Source organism: Littorina saxatilis, linkage group LG10, assembly GCF_037325665.1.
Source record: "Littorina saxatilis isolate snail1 linkage group LG10, US_GU_Lsax_2.0, whole genome shotgun sequence".
In the NCBI taxonomy this organism is placed as follows: Eukaryota; Metazoa; Mollusca; class Gastropoda; order Littorinimorpha; family Littorinidae; genus Littorina; species Littorina saxatilis.
In genome coordinates, this window is record NC_090254.1 from 22045989 (window position 1) to 22060037 (window position 14049).

Genomic DNA, 14049 nt, shown 5'->3' on the forward strand with positions numbered 1-14049 from the left:
AGGTAAAGGTCACTCTTCCATCTGTAGGAATGTGCAACAACGACCTTGTGGAGAGTAACTCATGTAAACAAGAAGTACACGCACAAAATTACTAATAAAATATAATTCCTGACAAAAACTTCATGTTCTGAAGGACAGCATTTATCAACTTCAATGAGGTTGGGGGGAGGGGGTGTGTGTGTGTGGGGGGGGGGGGGGGAGGAGGTTGGAGCAGGTGGAAGGGGGACAGGTCAGCAAATAAAAGTTCAGCCTCTGCAAAAATCATCATTCTTACTTCCCTCTTCAGTTCTGTGCCTGCATGGACACTTGCACAGTGTCTTCATTACTCATAATCATGCAAGCCGCTGCGATCATTCGCCCACTCACACAAACATACTATATATTCATAAAAATTGCAAATGTACAAAAAAGCTCTCTCTCCCGCAATCATCACCATTACCAACTTGTCAGTTTGTATCACTAACTGAAATAGAAAATCACAACGACACAACTTCTGGCAATTTTGCATCACTCACACCGTTTGTTTAAAAATACTGGCAAAATAACACCGCCACACCCTTTATAACCGTTAGCAAGAATACTGCAAAGCATATCAACTACTCAAGCAAATCTTGAGATTATGGAACAACTATATAGAATTTGACATGCTACAAAGCCCCAGCTAATGCTACACATATTCTCACACTTAAAGAATCAAAAGATGAATATTTCTTGTGCGTAATTCTAATCACTGTGGGAAAAAGAGACTGACAGAATCATTGGTCAAGTAAAAAAAATATTGTGACCTCTTTCGCTGTCCTTTTTTCATCTCATTATTACAAAGCTGTTCACTTTAATGTCTCTCCCCTCCGCCCTCTTCTCTGAACCCCCTCTCTAATTATTCTTTCCCATCCCACAGAATGAGCTGAGTATGAAGGATTCCACATGCAACAGTCTGATGCTACAGTGATACCTGTAATAAAGGCCCCTTTGATGAGAGCTCACCTTCAATGAAAGGACACTTGTTTGTGTCCCTTTGTGTATTTATCTTGAGTAAAATCTTGAGTAAAATGTACCTGTCATAACAGGCCACCTGCAATGTAGGGACACGTTTGGCTGGTTCCAAGGGTGTTTGTTTGTTTGCTTAACGCCCAGCCGACCACGAAGGGCCATATCAGGGCGGTGCTGCTTTGACATTTAACGTGTGCCACACACAAGACAGAAGTCGCAGCACAGGCTTCATGTCTCACCCAGTCACATTATTCTGACACCGGACCAACCAGTCCTAGCACTAACCCCATAATGCCAGACGCCAGGCGGAGCAGCCACTAGATTGCCAATGTTAAAGTTTTAGGTATGACCCGGCCGGGGTTCGAACCCACGACCTCCCGATCACGGGGCGGACGCCTTACCACTAGGCCAACCGTGCCGGTTTCCAAGGGTGTCCCTTCATCACAGGTGTCACAGTGTCTAAAGAATCAGTATTCGCTTCAGCATCTATGCTACATGTTGCAAAACTCTCTAAGTCTGTGCACAACAACAAAAGTTCATTCTTCAAGTAAATTGGGGGAAAAGTGCAGATACAAAAATAAATGAGTGCGTAGACTTACAGATGTCGGGCGCTGTGTAAAACAGCTGTGATATGATAACCGAGGTTGAAGGCATGGTGATAAAACACATTTGTAAAATACAATTAAAAGAAAAGAATGTTGATAAGTGTGGGTGTTTTCAAACATGATATGGGTGAGATTATGTATCCCTGTGAGCCAAGTACTGGATTTAAAAGTCACAGATAAGATAAGTCAGACGCACACAAAAATGCTATCACTAACCACTCGTTCAACTTATAAAATTGTAAACAATCGTCATGTCGATCCATGCAATCAGTTAACACATTTCTTTGATTCACACCAGGTTTATGAAATTCTATGCTAATATCAGCTGATACAAACAAGTCTATCTTGATATTCCTTTAAAACAAAAAGAGTTAACATAGCCCACTGACAACTATTGTCCGAAAATGAGCTCAGGTTAAAACCATATACCAACAACACTTAGATTCGTTCTTTCTCTTCTTTAAGCAATCCACAAAAGTCACCGTCACATTGCCATACTTATTTGTCATAACCACACATTTCTCTCAATCTGTATAAAATTTTAAAAATTCTGGAAGCCAGTTCATTAGGATCACTATAATATCTACAGTAAATCTGTGGTGTGCAATGACCCCAAAGTCACATTCTACCAAATCTGCGGAGTTTACAGCTAGTCGGCAACATCGTCATGCACAGGCTAATTCACAAGTGCTTGAAATGTGAGCCAGCTCTATGAAACATTCCAAGCATTCATATTTACATTTAACGCACTTGGAGCATCACTTAGTGAAAGTTTTTGCAAAACAGTTACCGCCATCACATACCTCAGCATGAAAACTGACCAAGTTAGACACAATTAGCCGTTTCAAACCCTCTTCAACAGCCTCACATTCTTCCTCAATTCACAAAGCACTTCAAAGCATTGCTAGGATGAATTTTCAAATGGATGGGTAAAAGCTGGGCTTGCATGGGAGGGTAAGCCAGCTCACTGATTAATACAGTATGTAATGAATTATGATACCAACTTCAAAAAGCTGCTTTGTACAGCTGATTCCTGGTTACTGTTAACACAGGAGAAACTCTACTAAAAAGCAGCTAAGACTTGAACTTAGTTGAAGCAACTTCTACTGAAAAATTGAAGTTGGGATGCAAAAGACCTTGGTTTTTTTCAGAAACGTCCAAATCTTCAAAGCCTGAAAATGCCATTCTTTAGTCATCATCAGCATAACAGTCATTCTCAAAGTTTCGTGTATGTACCATTGCCACGGTTACAAATAAAAACCTGAGTGCTTCCAAAACAGATGATCTACTCTTGCCTGAAGATACTACCATCAGAGAAAAACGTTCAGAACATTGTAACACTGTTCACATGAAACTCCAGTTCTACTAAAAACAAGCAACATCCAACCAGCTTGATATCCACCTGTGCAAAAAGAGAGAGTGCCAGACGGACTGTTTTGTTTGGAGTAAAAAAAGAAGAAAGAGATAAAGACTACCGTGATAGCCATCATCTGTTCAGTTTGGTATTCCTGTGATTCTGTCCTGATGACCTGTGGTTGCTGGAAGAGTGGAATTATTTTCGTTTTTTGTTCCACAGAAGTGTGAAATCCTGGTGGACCCTCTTGGACAAAATCAGACACTCTGCCATCATATGAAGAATTTTTCGTTTTCCTCTGATTTTCTTGGTTGATGGTAAGCTGTGGTTGTTGGAATTGCAGCATTGTGTGACGCAGATCATACGCAATCCTCCATGGACATGAGAAGGGGGTTGACATACTCAAAGCCATCAAACTCAGACTGGTCAATGTCAGCGATAGTTTTCCTGAAAAGGAACAAGCAGTACATTTTTATTTCGTGGTAATGTAATAGCTATTAGACACAATAATGCTCAACCACACAATATCAACAAGTCGCGTAAGGCGAAAATACAACATTTAGTCAAGCTCAGTCGAACTCACAGAATGAAACTGAACGCATTGCATTTTTTCCGCAAGACCGTACACTCGTAGCATCGTCTGTCCACCGCTCGTGACAAAGGCAGTGAAATTAACAATCCAGAAAAGCGCGGTAGCGGTTGCGCTGAGGAGGATAGCACGCTTTTTTATATCTCTATTCTTTTTAACTCTCTGAATGTGTTTTTAATCCAAACATATCATATCTATATGTTTTTGGAATCAGGAACGGACAAGGAATAAGATGAAATTGTTTTTAAATCGATTTCGGAAATTTAATTTTAATCATAATTTTTATATTTTTTATTTTCAGAGCTTGTTTTTAATCCGAATATAACATATTTATATGTTTTTGGAATCAGAAAATGATGAAAAATACGATAAACGTAATTTTGGATCGTTTTATAAAAAATTAATTTTAATTACAATTTTCAGATTTTTAATGACCAAAGTCATTAATTAATTTTTAAGTCTCCAAGCTGAAATGCAATCCTAAAGTCCGGCCTTCATCAAAGATTGCTTGGCCAAAATTTCGATCAGTTTTATTGAAAAATTAGGGGTGTGACAGTGCCGCCTCAACTTTTACAAAATGCCGGATATGACGTCATCAAAGACATTTGTCGAAAAAATGAAAAAAACGTCTGGGGATATTATACCCAGAAACTCTCATGAAACATTTCATAAAGATCGGTCCAGTAGTTTTCTCTGAATCGCTCTTCACACACACACACACACACACACACACACACACACACACAGACACACACACACACACACAGACACACACACACACACTCACACCACAACCCTCGTCTCGATTCCCCCTCTATGTTAAAACATTTAGTCAAAACTTGACTACATGTAAAAAACAAGAAGAAAAAAAGAAAAACAAGAATTCAACCAAAACTGAATGTGGAAATGTGCACAGAAAGGCACAAACACAACACAATGGTCTAATAAACAGCAATGAGAATGACTGCGCATGTATTTGCTTGATCTGTTTCCTTCACCATGGACTAGAAAGTTCCACTGATTATCAAAGCCCTGAAATGAGTAGGGAGACTGATGGGACTTGGAGAAAGACGATTTTAAATGTTTTGCTACATCAAATGTTGAAAGTCCTTCTACTGATCTGCTGATGCAAAGTTTATGCAAAGAGAGTTGGGTGACGAAAGAAAAACATGAACAAAAGTAAGAAGACAGAAAGAAAAAGAAAACAAAAAAGAAAGCAGGAAAGAAAGAAAAGAAAAGAAAAGAAAAGAAAAGAAACGAACAAACAAAAGAAGAAACGAAAGCTATCCACCTCTTATCTCACCCACTCCTCTTCGCCAAATAACAATTGACTCACAAAAGAAGAACTTAACCTTACACAAAGAAGAAGAGTTAAAAACAGCAACAGAGAAACAGAGAAACACAGACAGGCAAAAACAGAGACTACAAAACAAAACAAAAGAGCTCATCATCTTACGGATCATCTGGAGTCAGCCGTACAGGCTCATCAGTAAAGGCGGGGTCAAAGTGCTCAAGGTCACGCTCGGAACGGATGAGTGGTTTGTACGGCGGAGATATTTGTTTCTGCTCCAGTTGCTCCCAGTCGATTGTGCGGAAGAACGGGTGGGAGCGAATGTCTGAGAAGCCGGAGTCTGCATGGCAACCCAGTCGATCCGCTGGATTCTGTGAAAAAAGCAAGTGATCAGGACATGAAGTTACAGTGAAACTTTTGTTTTAAGATCCTCCATTTTATCACTCCGTTTCTACCGAGACCGGATTTTCTCGGAATTTCTCTTCATATTCTCTGTAAGTTTACGTCCGTCTTAAGACTGCCTTTAATTTAAGAACTACAATTTTCAGATTTGTGGAGGTCCTCAATAGAGGCATCACAGTCCTTGAGAAGAAAAAAAGTTATTGCAAATAGGAAAAGAACTGAAAGCTTGAAAAGTCAGTTCTAAAATTTGAGAGGGAGGGGGTGTGTGTGTGTGTGTGTGTGTGTGTGTGTGTGTGTGTTTTTAAAGGGGGGATTCAGCTTTAAACATACAGAATGCAGTAAACTAATGCATCTGCATTTCTATACATAACCCGTAAATAACATTTTCTTTCAGATACATATATTTTTTCATATAAAGGCAAATATTATGAGAGTTACCTTGTTCAGGAAGCCCTTCAGCATAGAGGCAGCTTTCACCGAGACAGATCTTGGCATGCGGATAGTCTTTTCCAAAATGACTGAAAGCAGAAACATGAAAAAATTGTTGTGAGAAGATCACACACACACACACACACACACACACACACACACACACACACACACACACACACACACACACACACACACACACACACCCTCACAAACAAGTGATTTTCTAAGAAGTCCCCAAATCACTGACATCTTTCGGCACGGTTGACCTATTGGTAAGGCGCGCGTCCGCCCCGTGATCGGGAGGTCGTGGGTTCGAACCCCGGCCGGGTCATACCTAAGACTTTAAAATTGGCAATCTAGTGGCTGCTCCGCCTGGCGTCTGGCATTATGGGGTTAGTGCTAGGACTGGTTGGTCCGGTGTCAGAATAATGTGACTGGGTGAGACATGAAGCCTGTGCTGCGACTTCTGTCTTGTGTGTGGCGCACGTTATATGTCAAAGCAGCATCGCCCTGATATGGCCCTTCGTGGTCGGCTGGGCGTTAAGCAAACAAACAAACAAACAAACTGACATCTTTAGTCACTAAAAAAAAAAAAAGACCAGCAAGTTAAGTAATCGGGCCTTTAGAGAGATCAGCATAACCACCAAGCTGCGCATCTTCAACTCCAATGTCAAAGAGCCGTTTAACAGCCAGATTCTGAGGAGAAAATGGGGCTGGATTGGACACACCCTTAGGAAACCAACATCCAGCATCACCCGCCAGGCTCTCACTTGGAATCCGCAGGGGAAAAGAAAGAGAGGGAGGCCGAGAAACAGCTGGAGGGGTGACACAGAGGCAGAGGCAGAGGCAGAGCTGAAGAGGCAAGGCAACAGCTGGGCAGAAGTGGAAAGAACAGCCCAGAACAGGGTGAGAGAAATGGCCCACTTACTCTGGAAGAGGTAGTCTTCAGTGTTCTGGTCAGGATTGTCTGCATTGCCGACAACGTCAAATGGCGAACGGCCCGCCAGCATCTCAAACATCAAGACACCAAGCGCCCACCAATCAACACTGAAGTCTGCACAGTGAAAATATTCACATGTTAACACTGATAGAAAAACTCTTCTTTTTTTTGGCAGCATTAGAGTTAATTCATGTCAAACATCAAGACACCATGCACCAACCCAACGGCCAAAATTGTCACATGTTAACATTGATATAAAACACTCTTATGTCAAGCATTAAGATTTAGGTCAGTATGCAGCTTTTCTTTCTTTATTTATTCATATTACTTCCAATACAGTTTTCCTTTTGTCTCTAAACAAGCATTTTTGCAGCATTCAGAGTTAATTTAGTACATACAATTTCAAACATCAAGACACTAAGTGCCGACCAATCAATGTTGAACTCTGAACAGCGAAAATGTTTACATGTTAACACTGTCAAAAAACATTCTTATGACAAGTATTAAGATATAGTTCAGTATGTTGCTTTTCTTTCTTTATTTATCTTTACTTCCAGTACAGTTTCCCTTTGGTCTCAAAACAAGCAATCTTCATAATACTACTGTCATTCATTTTAATCCAAGCTGTGGCATTTACAAGACACTATCATTCAATACACTACGACATCCATATATACATGTACAAACTTTGAAGCTGATTCAAAATCTAAACGGTAGGACAGAACAAATTGCTAAATAGACTACAAGCAACACTTTTGCATCTTCTTTGAAGCATAATTATCACCATTAAATTCTTTCTTTTTAATGTTTTGAGGTAAACTACAAATAGAATTTAACAAAGCTGAATATAAGAGAAAAAACAAGCAAACCAAATCTGAACACATGAACTTTAAACAAAGAAGATAACACAATTCATCAACAACTTTACAATATAACCTTTTCTCAACCAAATATCTAAATTCTCACTTGAGCAAAGTTTCCTTGAAAAAAAAAGAAAAGAAATGGAAATTGAGAAACATAAGTAAAACTCTAATGGGTATATGTTTCCAGTTAAATCTACAAATGTAATCCAAGGCCAACAGACAATCATGCATAAAGTAAACAAAGACGAATATTCTTGTTGACAGCAAACAGTTTGGGTGCAAAGCTGGCAGCAGTGCCTATTAGTAGCGCTGATGGGGTCTATGTCGACCAAAAGAGTGGGATTCCCTGTAGGTCGAGTTCCTGTAGGTGGATTCCCTGTAGACTTTAAAATTGGCAATCTAGTATACAGGGAATCCCACAGGGTGCAGTTTTTCAATAAAACTTGCAAACCATACTCGAATTTCTAAGAAATATCAAAAAAAGATCGAAAAACATCAAATTCTAACGATGTCGCTAAGCATCACGTGACTTTCATTGATATTAGCAAAACGCTGCAGGAACTACACCCTGTGGTATTCCCTGTATACAAGATTGTCAATTTTAAAGTCTTAGGTATACAGAGAATCCACCTACAGGAACTCGACCTACAGTGAATCCCATTCTTTTGGTCGACATAGACCCCAACAGCATTAGTAGCAACAAGGTTAGACAGTGGAACACTCCTTTTTCAGACCTTTAAAAACCGGAGAAATTCAGGCCAATAAAGAGGAGTCTTCGATGGGAAAACATTTAACAGAGCTTATGAACACAAAATAGGAAAAACTAGGGTTTTGATGGGGGGGGGGGGGGGGGGGGAGTGGGTGTTCTACTGTATTGCATCTACTGTACTGTGAAATAGAGATATAGAAATACAGAATAGAAAAAAAGATGGGTTTGGTTGGGGAAAGTGGGCGGGCGGGGTTGGGTAAGGAATGGGGAGATAGGCAGGGATATTTCATTCACTACATTTAGTATTGGCAAGTATGCAAAACCCTGTAACTTCTTCCGATTTGCTGAAAACTTTGCTGTCGTCTGGCACATCTGCCGACTTTTTCTTTTACAGTACAAGAAAGTTGATGCCAAAGACTGCCAAAAACTTCTGATAACTACCAAAATTGTTATAGCCATTTGGGCAAAATTTGCCAAAAAGAAAATAAATCTTGGCAACATGTCTGGAAAACGGTGTGTTCATTTTTTTTTTAAACAAGATTCTATCAATGATATGGATAGGAAGATAAGGCTGAATGCATTAGAAATAAAATAAATAAATAAATGCCAACAAAAATTGCTGTAATGCTCACACACAATGCATGAGTGCACACACGCATGCGTACAACCCACATAAGACGACAGCAAAAAGGTATGCACAAAGTTGTGTTCCTACAAGCAAAAGCGTGCAGCTCAGCATTGGCCTTTTCTTCCAGAACTATTGTGTTACGACTTACACTGAATTTTTTGTATATCTTATTTTTAACTTTATTTTCTTCTCCAATCACTGTTGTTTTACACTGCTTTTTTCTGGTCTTTTTATTTTTATCTTTATTTTGTGCACCATGCCTTTTGTTTTGAATCAATCTCAAATAAACCGGCACGGTTGGCCTAGTGGTAAGGCGTCCGCCCCGTGATCGGGAGGTCGTGGGTTCGAACCACGGCCGGGTCATACCTAAGACTTTAAAATTGGCAATCTAGTGGCTGCTCCGCCTGGCGTCTGGCATTATGGGGTTAGTGCTAGGACTGGTTGGTCCGGTGTCAGAATAATGTGACTGGGTGAGACATGAAGCCTGTGTTACGACTTCTGTCTTGTGTGTGGCGCATGTTAAATGTCAAAGCAGCACCGCCCTGATATGGCTCTTCGTGGTCGGCTGGGCGTTAAGCAAAAAAAAAAAAAAAAAAAAATCTCAAGTAACACTGATCTCTTCTTGTTTGTTTTGTGGTGCCATGTTTCTCTTTTTACATGATATGAAGTCATGGTGAATCAACGGCATATATGTGCTTCAAGCAAGTTTGTTTGTTTGTTTGTTTGCTTAACGCCCAGCCAACCACGAAGGGCCATATCAGGGCGGTGCTGCTTTGACATATAACGTGCGCCACACATAAGACAGAAGTCGCAGCACAGGCTTCATGTCTCACCCAGTCACATTATTCTGACACCGGACCAACCAGTCCTAGCACTAACCCCATAATGCCAGACGCTAGGCGGAGCAGCCACTAGATTGCCAATTTTAAAGTCTTAGGTATGACCCGGCTTGGGTTCGAACCCACGACCTCCCGATCACGGGGCGGACGCCTTACCACTAGGCCACCGAGCCAGTCTTCAAGCAAGTGCATGCAAACGTTTCCAATCAATCTAAAGCAAATCCTGACTGATGTGTGATACTCTCTAAAACAATCATCCCTTTTTCTCTTGTAATTTCACGATAAATTTTGCTAACTACATAAAAGATGACCATGACACACCGAGTGATATTTAGCCTTTCACTGTTTCAGTCAAAACTTCACTGAATGTAAAAACAGCACAAGAGGTTCTAGTGCTCAAATGAAAAAATCGAAAATTATAGAAAAAACCCCTGCTTAATGCAAGTATCCCCTACTCGTGCAAAGAAACAAAAAGCCACCCTGCACTACTCAATTTTCAACAATCCAGCAGATCCATAGAAAGACAGCAACATGAAACTGAGTACCATACCCATAGAATATCGCCAACCTTCTGAGAAGAAGGGCTATCTTTGACATGGAGGTAATAACACTCTAAACCTATCAGGTACATTTACTGGCAATACCCTAAATGAATACTTAACAACATACACGTTATATCATCAAAGCAAGCTTACTAAACAGAAGGTTACGTTCAATCGAATATCTACAACCACAGGCAATGCATTCTAATACAGAAGTCCCCAAACTATCAAGAAATATAAATAACAAAGGGATAATACTCCAGCACCAAGACAGGGAACCTAACGGAAGGGAGCTAATCAGCTGAGCGTGCAAGGGAGCTGATCAGCCAAGCGTGCAAACCAAAGGGATGCAACTAAGCAAAAGACTAAAAAGCTAAGGGAGCTTATCAAACCCAGCAGCAAAATGAAGGAGCAAAGCAAGGCAAGGGAGGTGATCTAGGGAGTAATACCATAGTCTTCTCCCCTGAGAACCTCAGGGGCAATGTAGTTGGGAGTTCCGCAAAATGTGTTTGTTTTCTCCCCACCAATAAGGCCCTCCTACACAACAGTGAAAAGTCACACAAACATACATAGTGTGAAAAACGTCAACGAGTTTAATCATCATGTGAAGAAAGTGAAATGAAAAAAAAAAAAAAAAAAAAAATGATGTACGTGAAACAAGAAGCATGAACACAGAACGGTGAGCGCACGGAGGTAGCCTGCAAAAGAAAATAGATACAGTGCCTGCATGCGACACTTTGAAAGTTAGATGTGATTAGGAAACTACACTGGAACCCCCCCCCCCCCCCCCAATTTTCCCTCCCTTTTAAGACCCCATGTTATCAGACTTTCTATTCATAAGGCAAAAAAAAAAAAAAGGTCTGTTTACGGTAACATAGGCCCAAAAAAATAGGGTCGGTAGGTCGGGATTTTTTTTCCCCAAAAAACCCATATTTTTACGTTATTTTGCAAAAAAAAAAACCAAAAGATTTTTTTTTATTTTTTTTTCCCCCCAAATGCCAAAAAAAAGTCTAGGGTCGCGCGAAAAAAATAGGGTCGGTCGGGTTACCGTAAACAGACCTATTTTTTTTTGTGGCCTAACACCTGTAAATCCCCCCCCCCCCCCCCCCCATTTTAAGACTCTCTCCTATTTTAAAGACCTCTCAAATTTCTTGAGGTCGTAAAAGGGGGGGTTCGACTGTACAACAATGAAGTAAAGAATACATGTATATTGTCACAGCGTGAAAACACATCAAATTGTGAAAGAAATGGAGAAGTGCATTAAAAGATATTTATAAGGTAAGAAGTGATGAAAAAGGCAAACTAATCACAGATGTGCAAGAACGATCTGATGTGAATAGATCTTATAATTGTTTTAATGTGCATATGTCAATATTCTCTCTTCAATTGTAAATAGATTGTCACCCTCTTCTGTTTCTTTGCGTTGTACCCCAAATGCTTTGCAGTTAGTGTCCCAACACAATAGTCAAGAATTCTGAGTTGAGAAAAACTGAAGCTGCAGGGGTAAGTATCTTGCTGCCTTTTTCCTGCTTCTAACAGTAACAAGGACCAGCAAAAAACTAGTTTTCTTTTTCAACCCGCTGACAATTTTGCACATCATTATTTTTATATTAAGTCTCAATTTGAGTTATAATTTTCCAATACACTGTACCTGCATTTGATGTATGCATTCTTCAAAGCTAATTTTCTAAAGATTATGATTTCTAAAAAGTCTGCATTTGATGGGTTTTTTTAACCAGCAACAAATTATTAGTATAAATCAAAGTGGAGCAATATCTATCAAAGCAAAAGGTAGAGAGCAGTTTATTGAAAATGAAAAAAGAACAGCTGTTAGTTGCGTACTGTTAGTCAAAAAAAAAAAAAGGTCTGTTTACGGTAACATAGGCCAAAAAAATAGGGTCGGTAGGTCGGGATTTTTATTTATTTATTTTTTTTCAAAAAAACCATATTTTTACGTTATTTTGCAAAAAAACCCAAGATTTTTTTTTCTTTCCCCAAATGCCAAAAAAAAGTCTAGGGTCGCGCAAAAAAAATAGGGTTGGTCGGGTTACCGTAAACAGACCTTTTTTTTTTTTGGCCTTAGTTGCGTACTGTTAGCTCTACAAAGAAGACAATGAAAGCAGATTCCAGAGACACTTTTGTGACCACAAGACAAAGATGTGATGAAGAAAGAAGTCCAGCAAGTTAGGTGCCCGAAACAAAGAAATCTGAGAAGAATCACAGTTAAGAGGAAACCATGTGTAATAATCAGTTTTGTCCAATCCGTCTATGAAAGTTACAGCATACAACTAGCTCCATGTCTGTTGTGATTAACACTAACAGACACATTCTTACAAATTCAGTGCCAAAGTTATCATAAATCTTCAGATTTTCTTGGTAAAGTCAAATGTTCCCTGGAACAAATAGAGGTCAGTGCAGACATATTATCATTACATCTTCTACATTTATTTCTATTCTCTCTTCTTTCAATAAATCTGGAAAAAGTTACTCATAGAGCAAAGTGTTCAAAACTGTTTAGAACACAGGGACCAGGGGAAAAAGAGACATAAAGATGACTTATTTAGAGCTGCACTACCCACCATACGAATCTCCCCGTAATATTTCCGGGGCTATATAGTTTGGTGTGCCGCAAAATGTTCCTGTCGTCTCGCCCGAAAACAGTCCCTCCTGATTAGGCAATTGTCAATTTTGACATCAATTACTTACAACAACGGGTGACTTGTGGTTATTTTGAAGATCAAGATTGCTGTTCTTCACACACGAGCATACAATTTCAGAAGCTTTTGTTAAGTCAGATTAGTCTTTCAGTTTCAGTTTTACAATCATCTAATTGGGTGATTCTAACAAATTCTCAGGAGTTCGCTTTAAAGCGATCTACCAATGAGCCAACAGTAGAATTCTGAAAGAACACACACCACAGTTTTACGACATAGTTTTGAAAACAACGAAGACTGATATTAGGGAATAGACGATGTTCTAAAAATAACTCTGTCAAGTTTGTATGGGTTGTGAAAGAGCTGCTTTCCCTTGTTTCCATAGCAACACTAAGGCAAGCCTACAGTGTCACATGTAGCCTAAGAGCTGCTTTCCCTTGTTTCCATAGCAACACTAAGGCAAGCCTACAGTGTCACATGTAGCCTAAGAGCTGCTTTCCCTTGTTTCCATACAAACACTAAGGCAAGCCTACAGTGTCACATGTAGCCTGACTCAGTGTTTCTATGGAAAAGCAAGAAAAAACAACGCAACTCTTCTATAACCCATACAAAAACAAAAGTTATTTCAGAAATTCGTCTATTGGAGGCGAGGCAAGAAACTGACTACTTTGCTGGCTTCTCAAGCAATCTTTCCTGCATGTGCGTGTGATATGAAGTAAGCATACCCGCTCTCTATAATGTCTTTAACAAATGGTTGATGAGAAATGAATGATAATGATGCCAATGCCACTAAAAAAAAAAGGTTCTGTAATCCAGTCAACATCAAATATTGAGAACCACTTTATTCATGCTGTGTACGAAAGTGTGTTCATATGAAAACTCCATGCCTGCGTATTCCTGTGTGAGTGAATGTGAACAACTCTGTTCATGTCTGCAGAAAAGTGTGTGTGTATGTGTGTGAGTGAGAGAGAGAGAGAGAGAGAGAGAGAGAGAGAGAGAGAGAGAGAGAGAGAGAGAGAGAGAGAGAGAGAGAGATGTAAATCGAGAGAGAGAGAGACAGAGAGAGAGAGAGAGAGAAAGAGAAAGAGAGAGACCGAAACCAAGAGAGAGACAGAAAATGTGCATGAGTATGGATGTATGTGTGTGTGTGTGCGTGCGTGGGTGTTTTTGCATGTGTGTGCATGTGTCTGTGTATATAAGGAGTGTGTATG

The 14049-nt window shown here is 39.8% G+C and overlaps 1 protein-coding gene across 1 annotated transcript in view; it reads right to left on the bottom strand.

The window, feature by feature from the left end:
* Positions 1-172: 172 nt before the first annotated feature.
* The window catches only part of LOC138978425 (protein kinase C iota type-like), a 31841-nt gene continuing 17964 nt past the window's right edge, over positions 173-14049 (bottom strand). The window contains exons 15-19 of the mRNA XM_070351165.1: positions 10634-10721; positions 6592-6717; positions 5670-5749; positions 4995-5200; positions 173-3396 (exon numbers count right to left, since the gene is read on the bottom strand). Coding sequence (XP_070207266.1) covers positions 3309-3396; positions 4995-5200; positions 5670-5749; positions 6592-6717; positions 10634-10721 — 588 coding nt within the window. The 3' untranslated portion in view covers positions 173-3308. The remainder of the gene's footprint in view (positions 3397-4994; positions 5201-5669; positions 5750-6591; positions 6718-10633; positions 10722-14049) is intronic.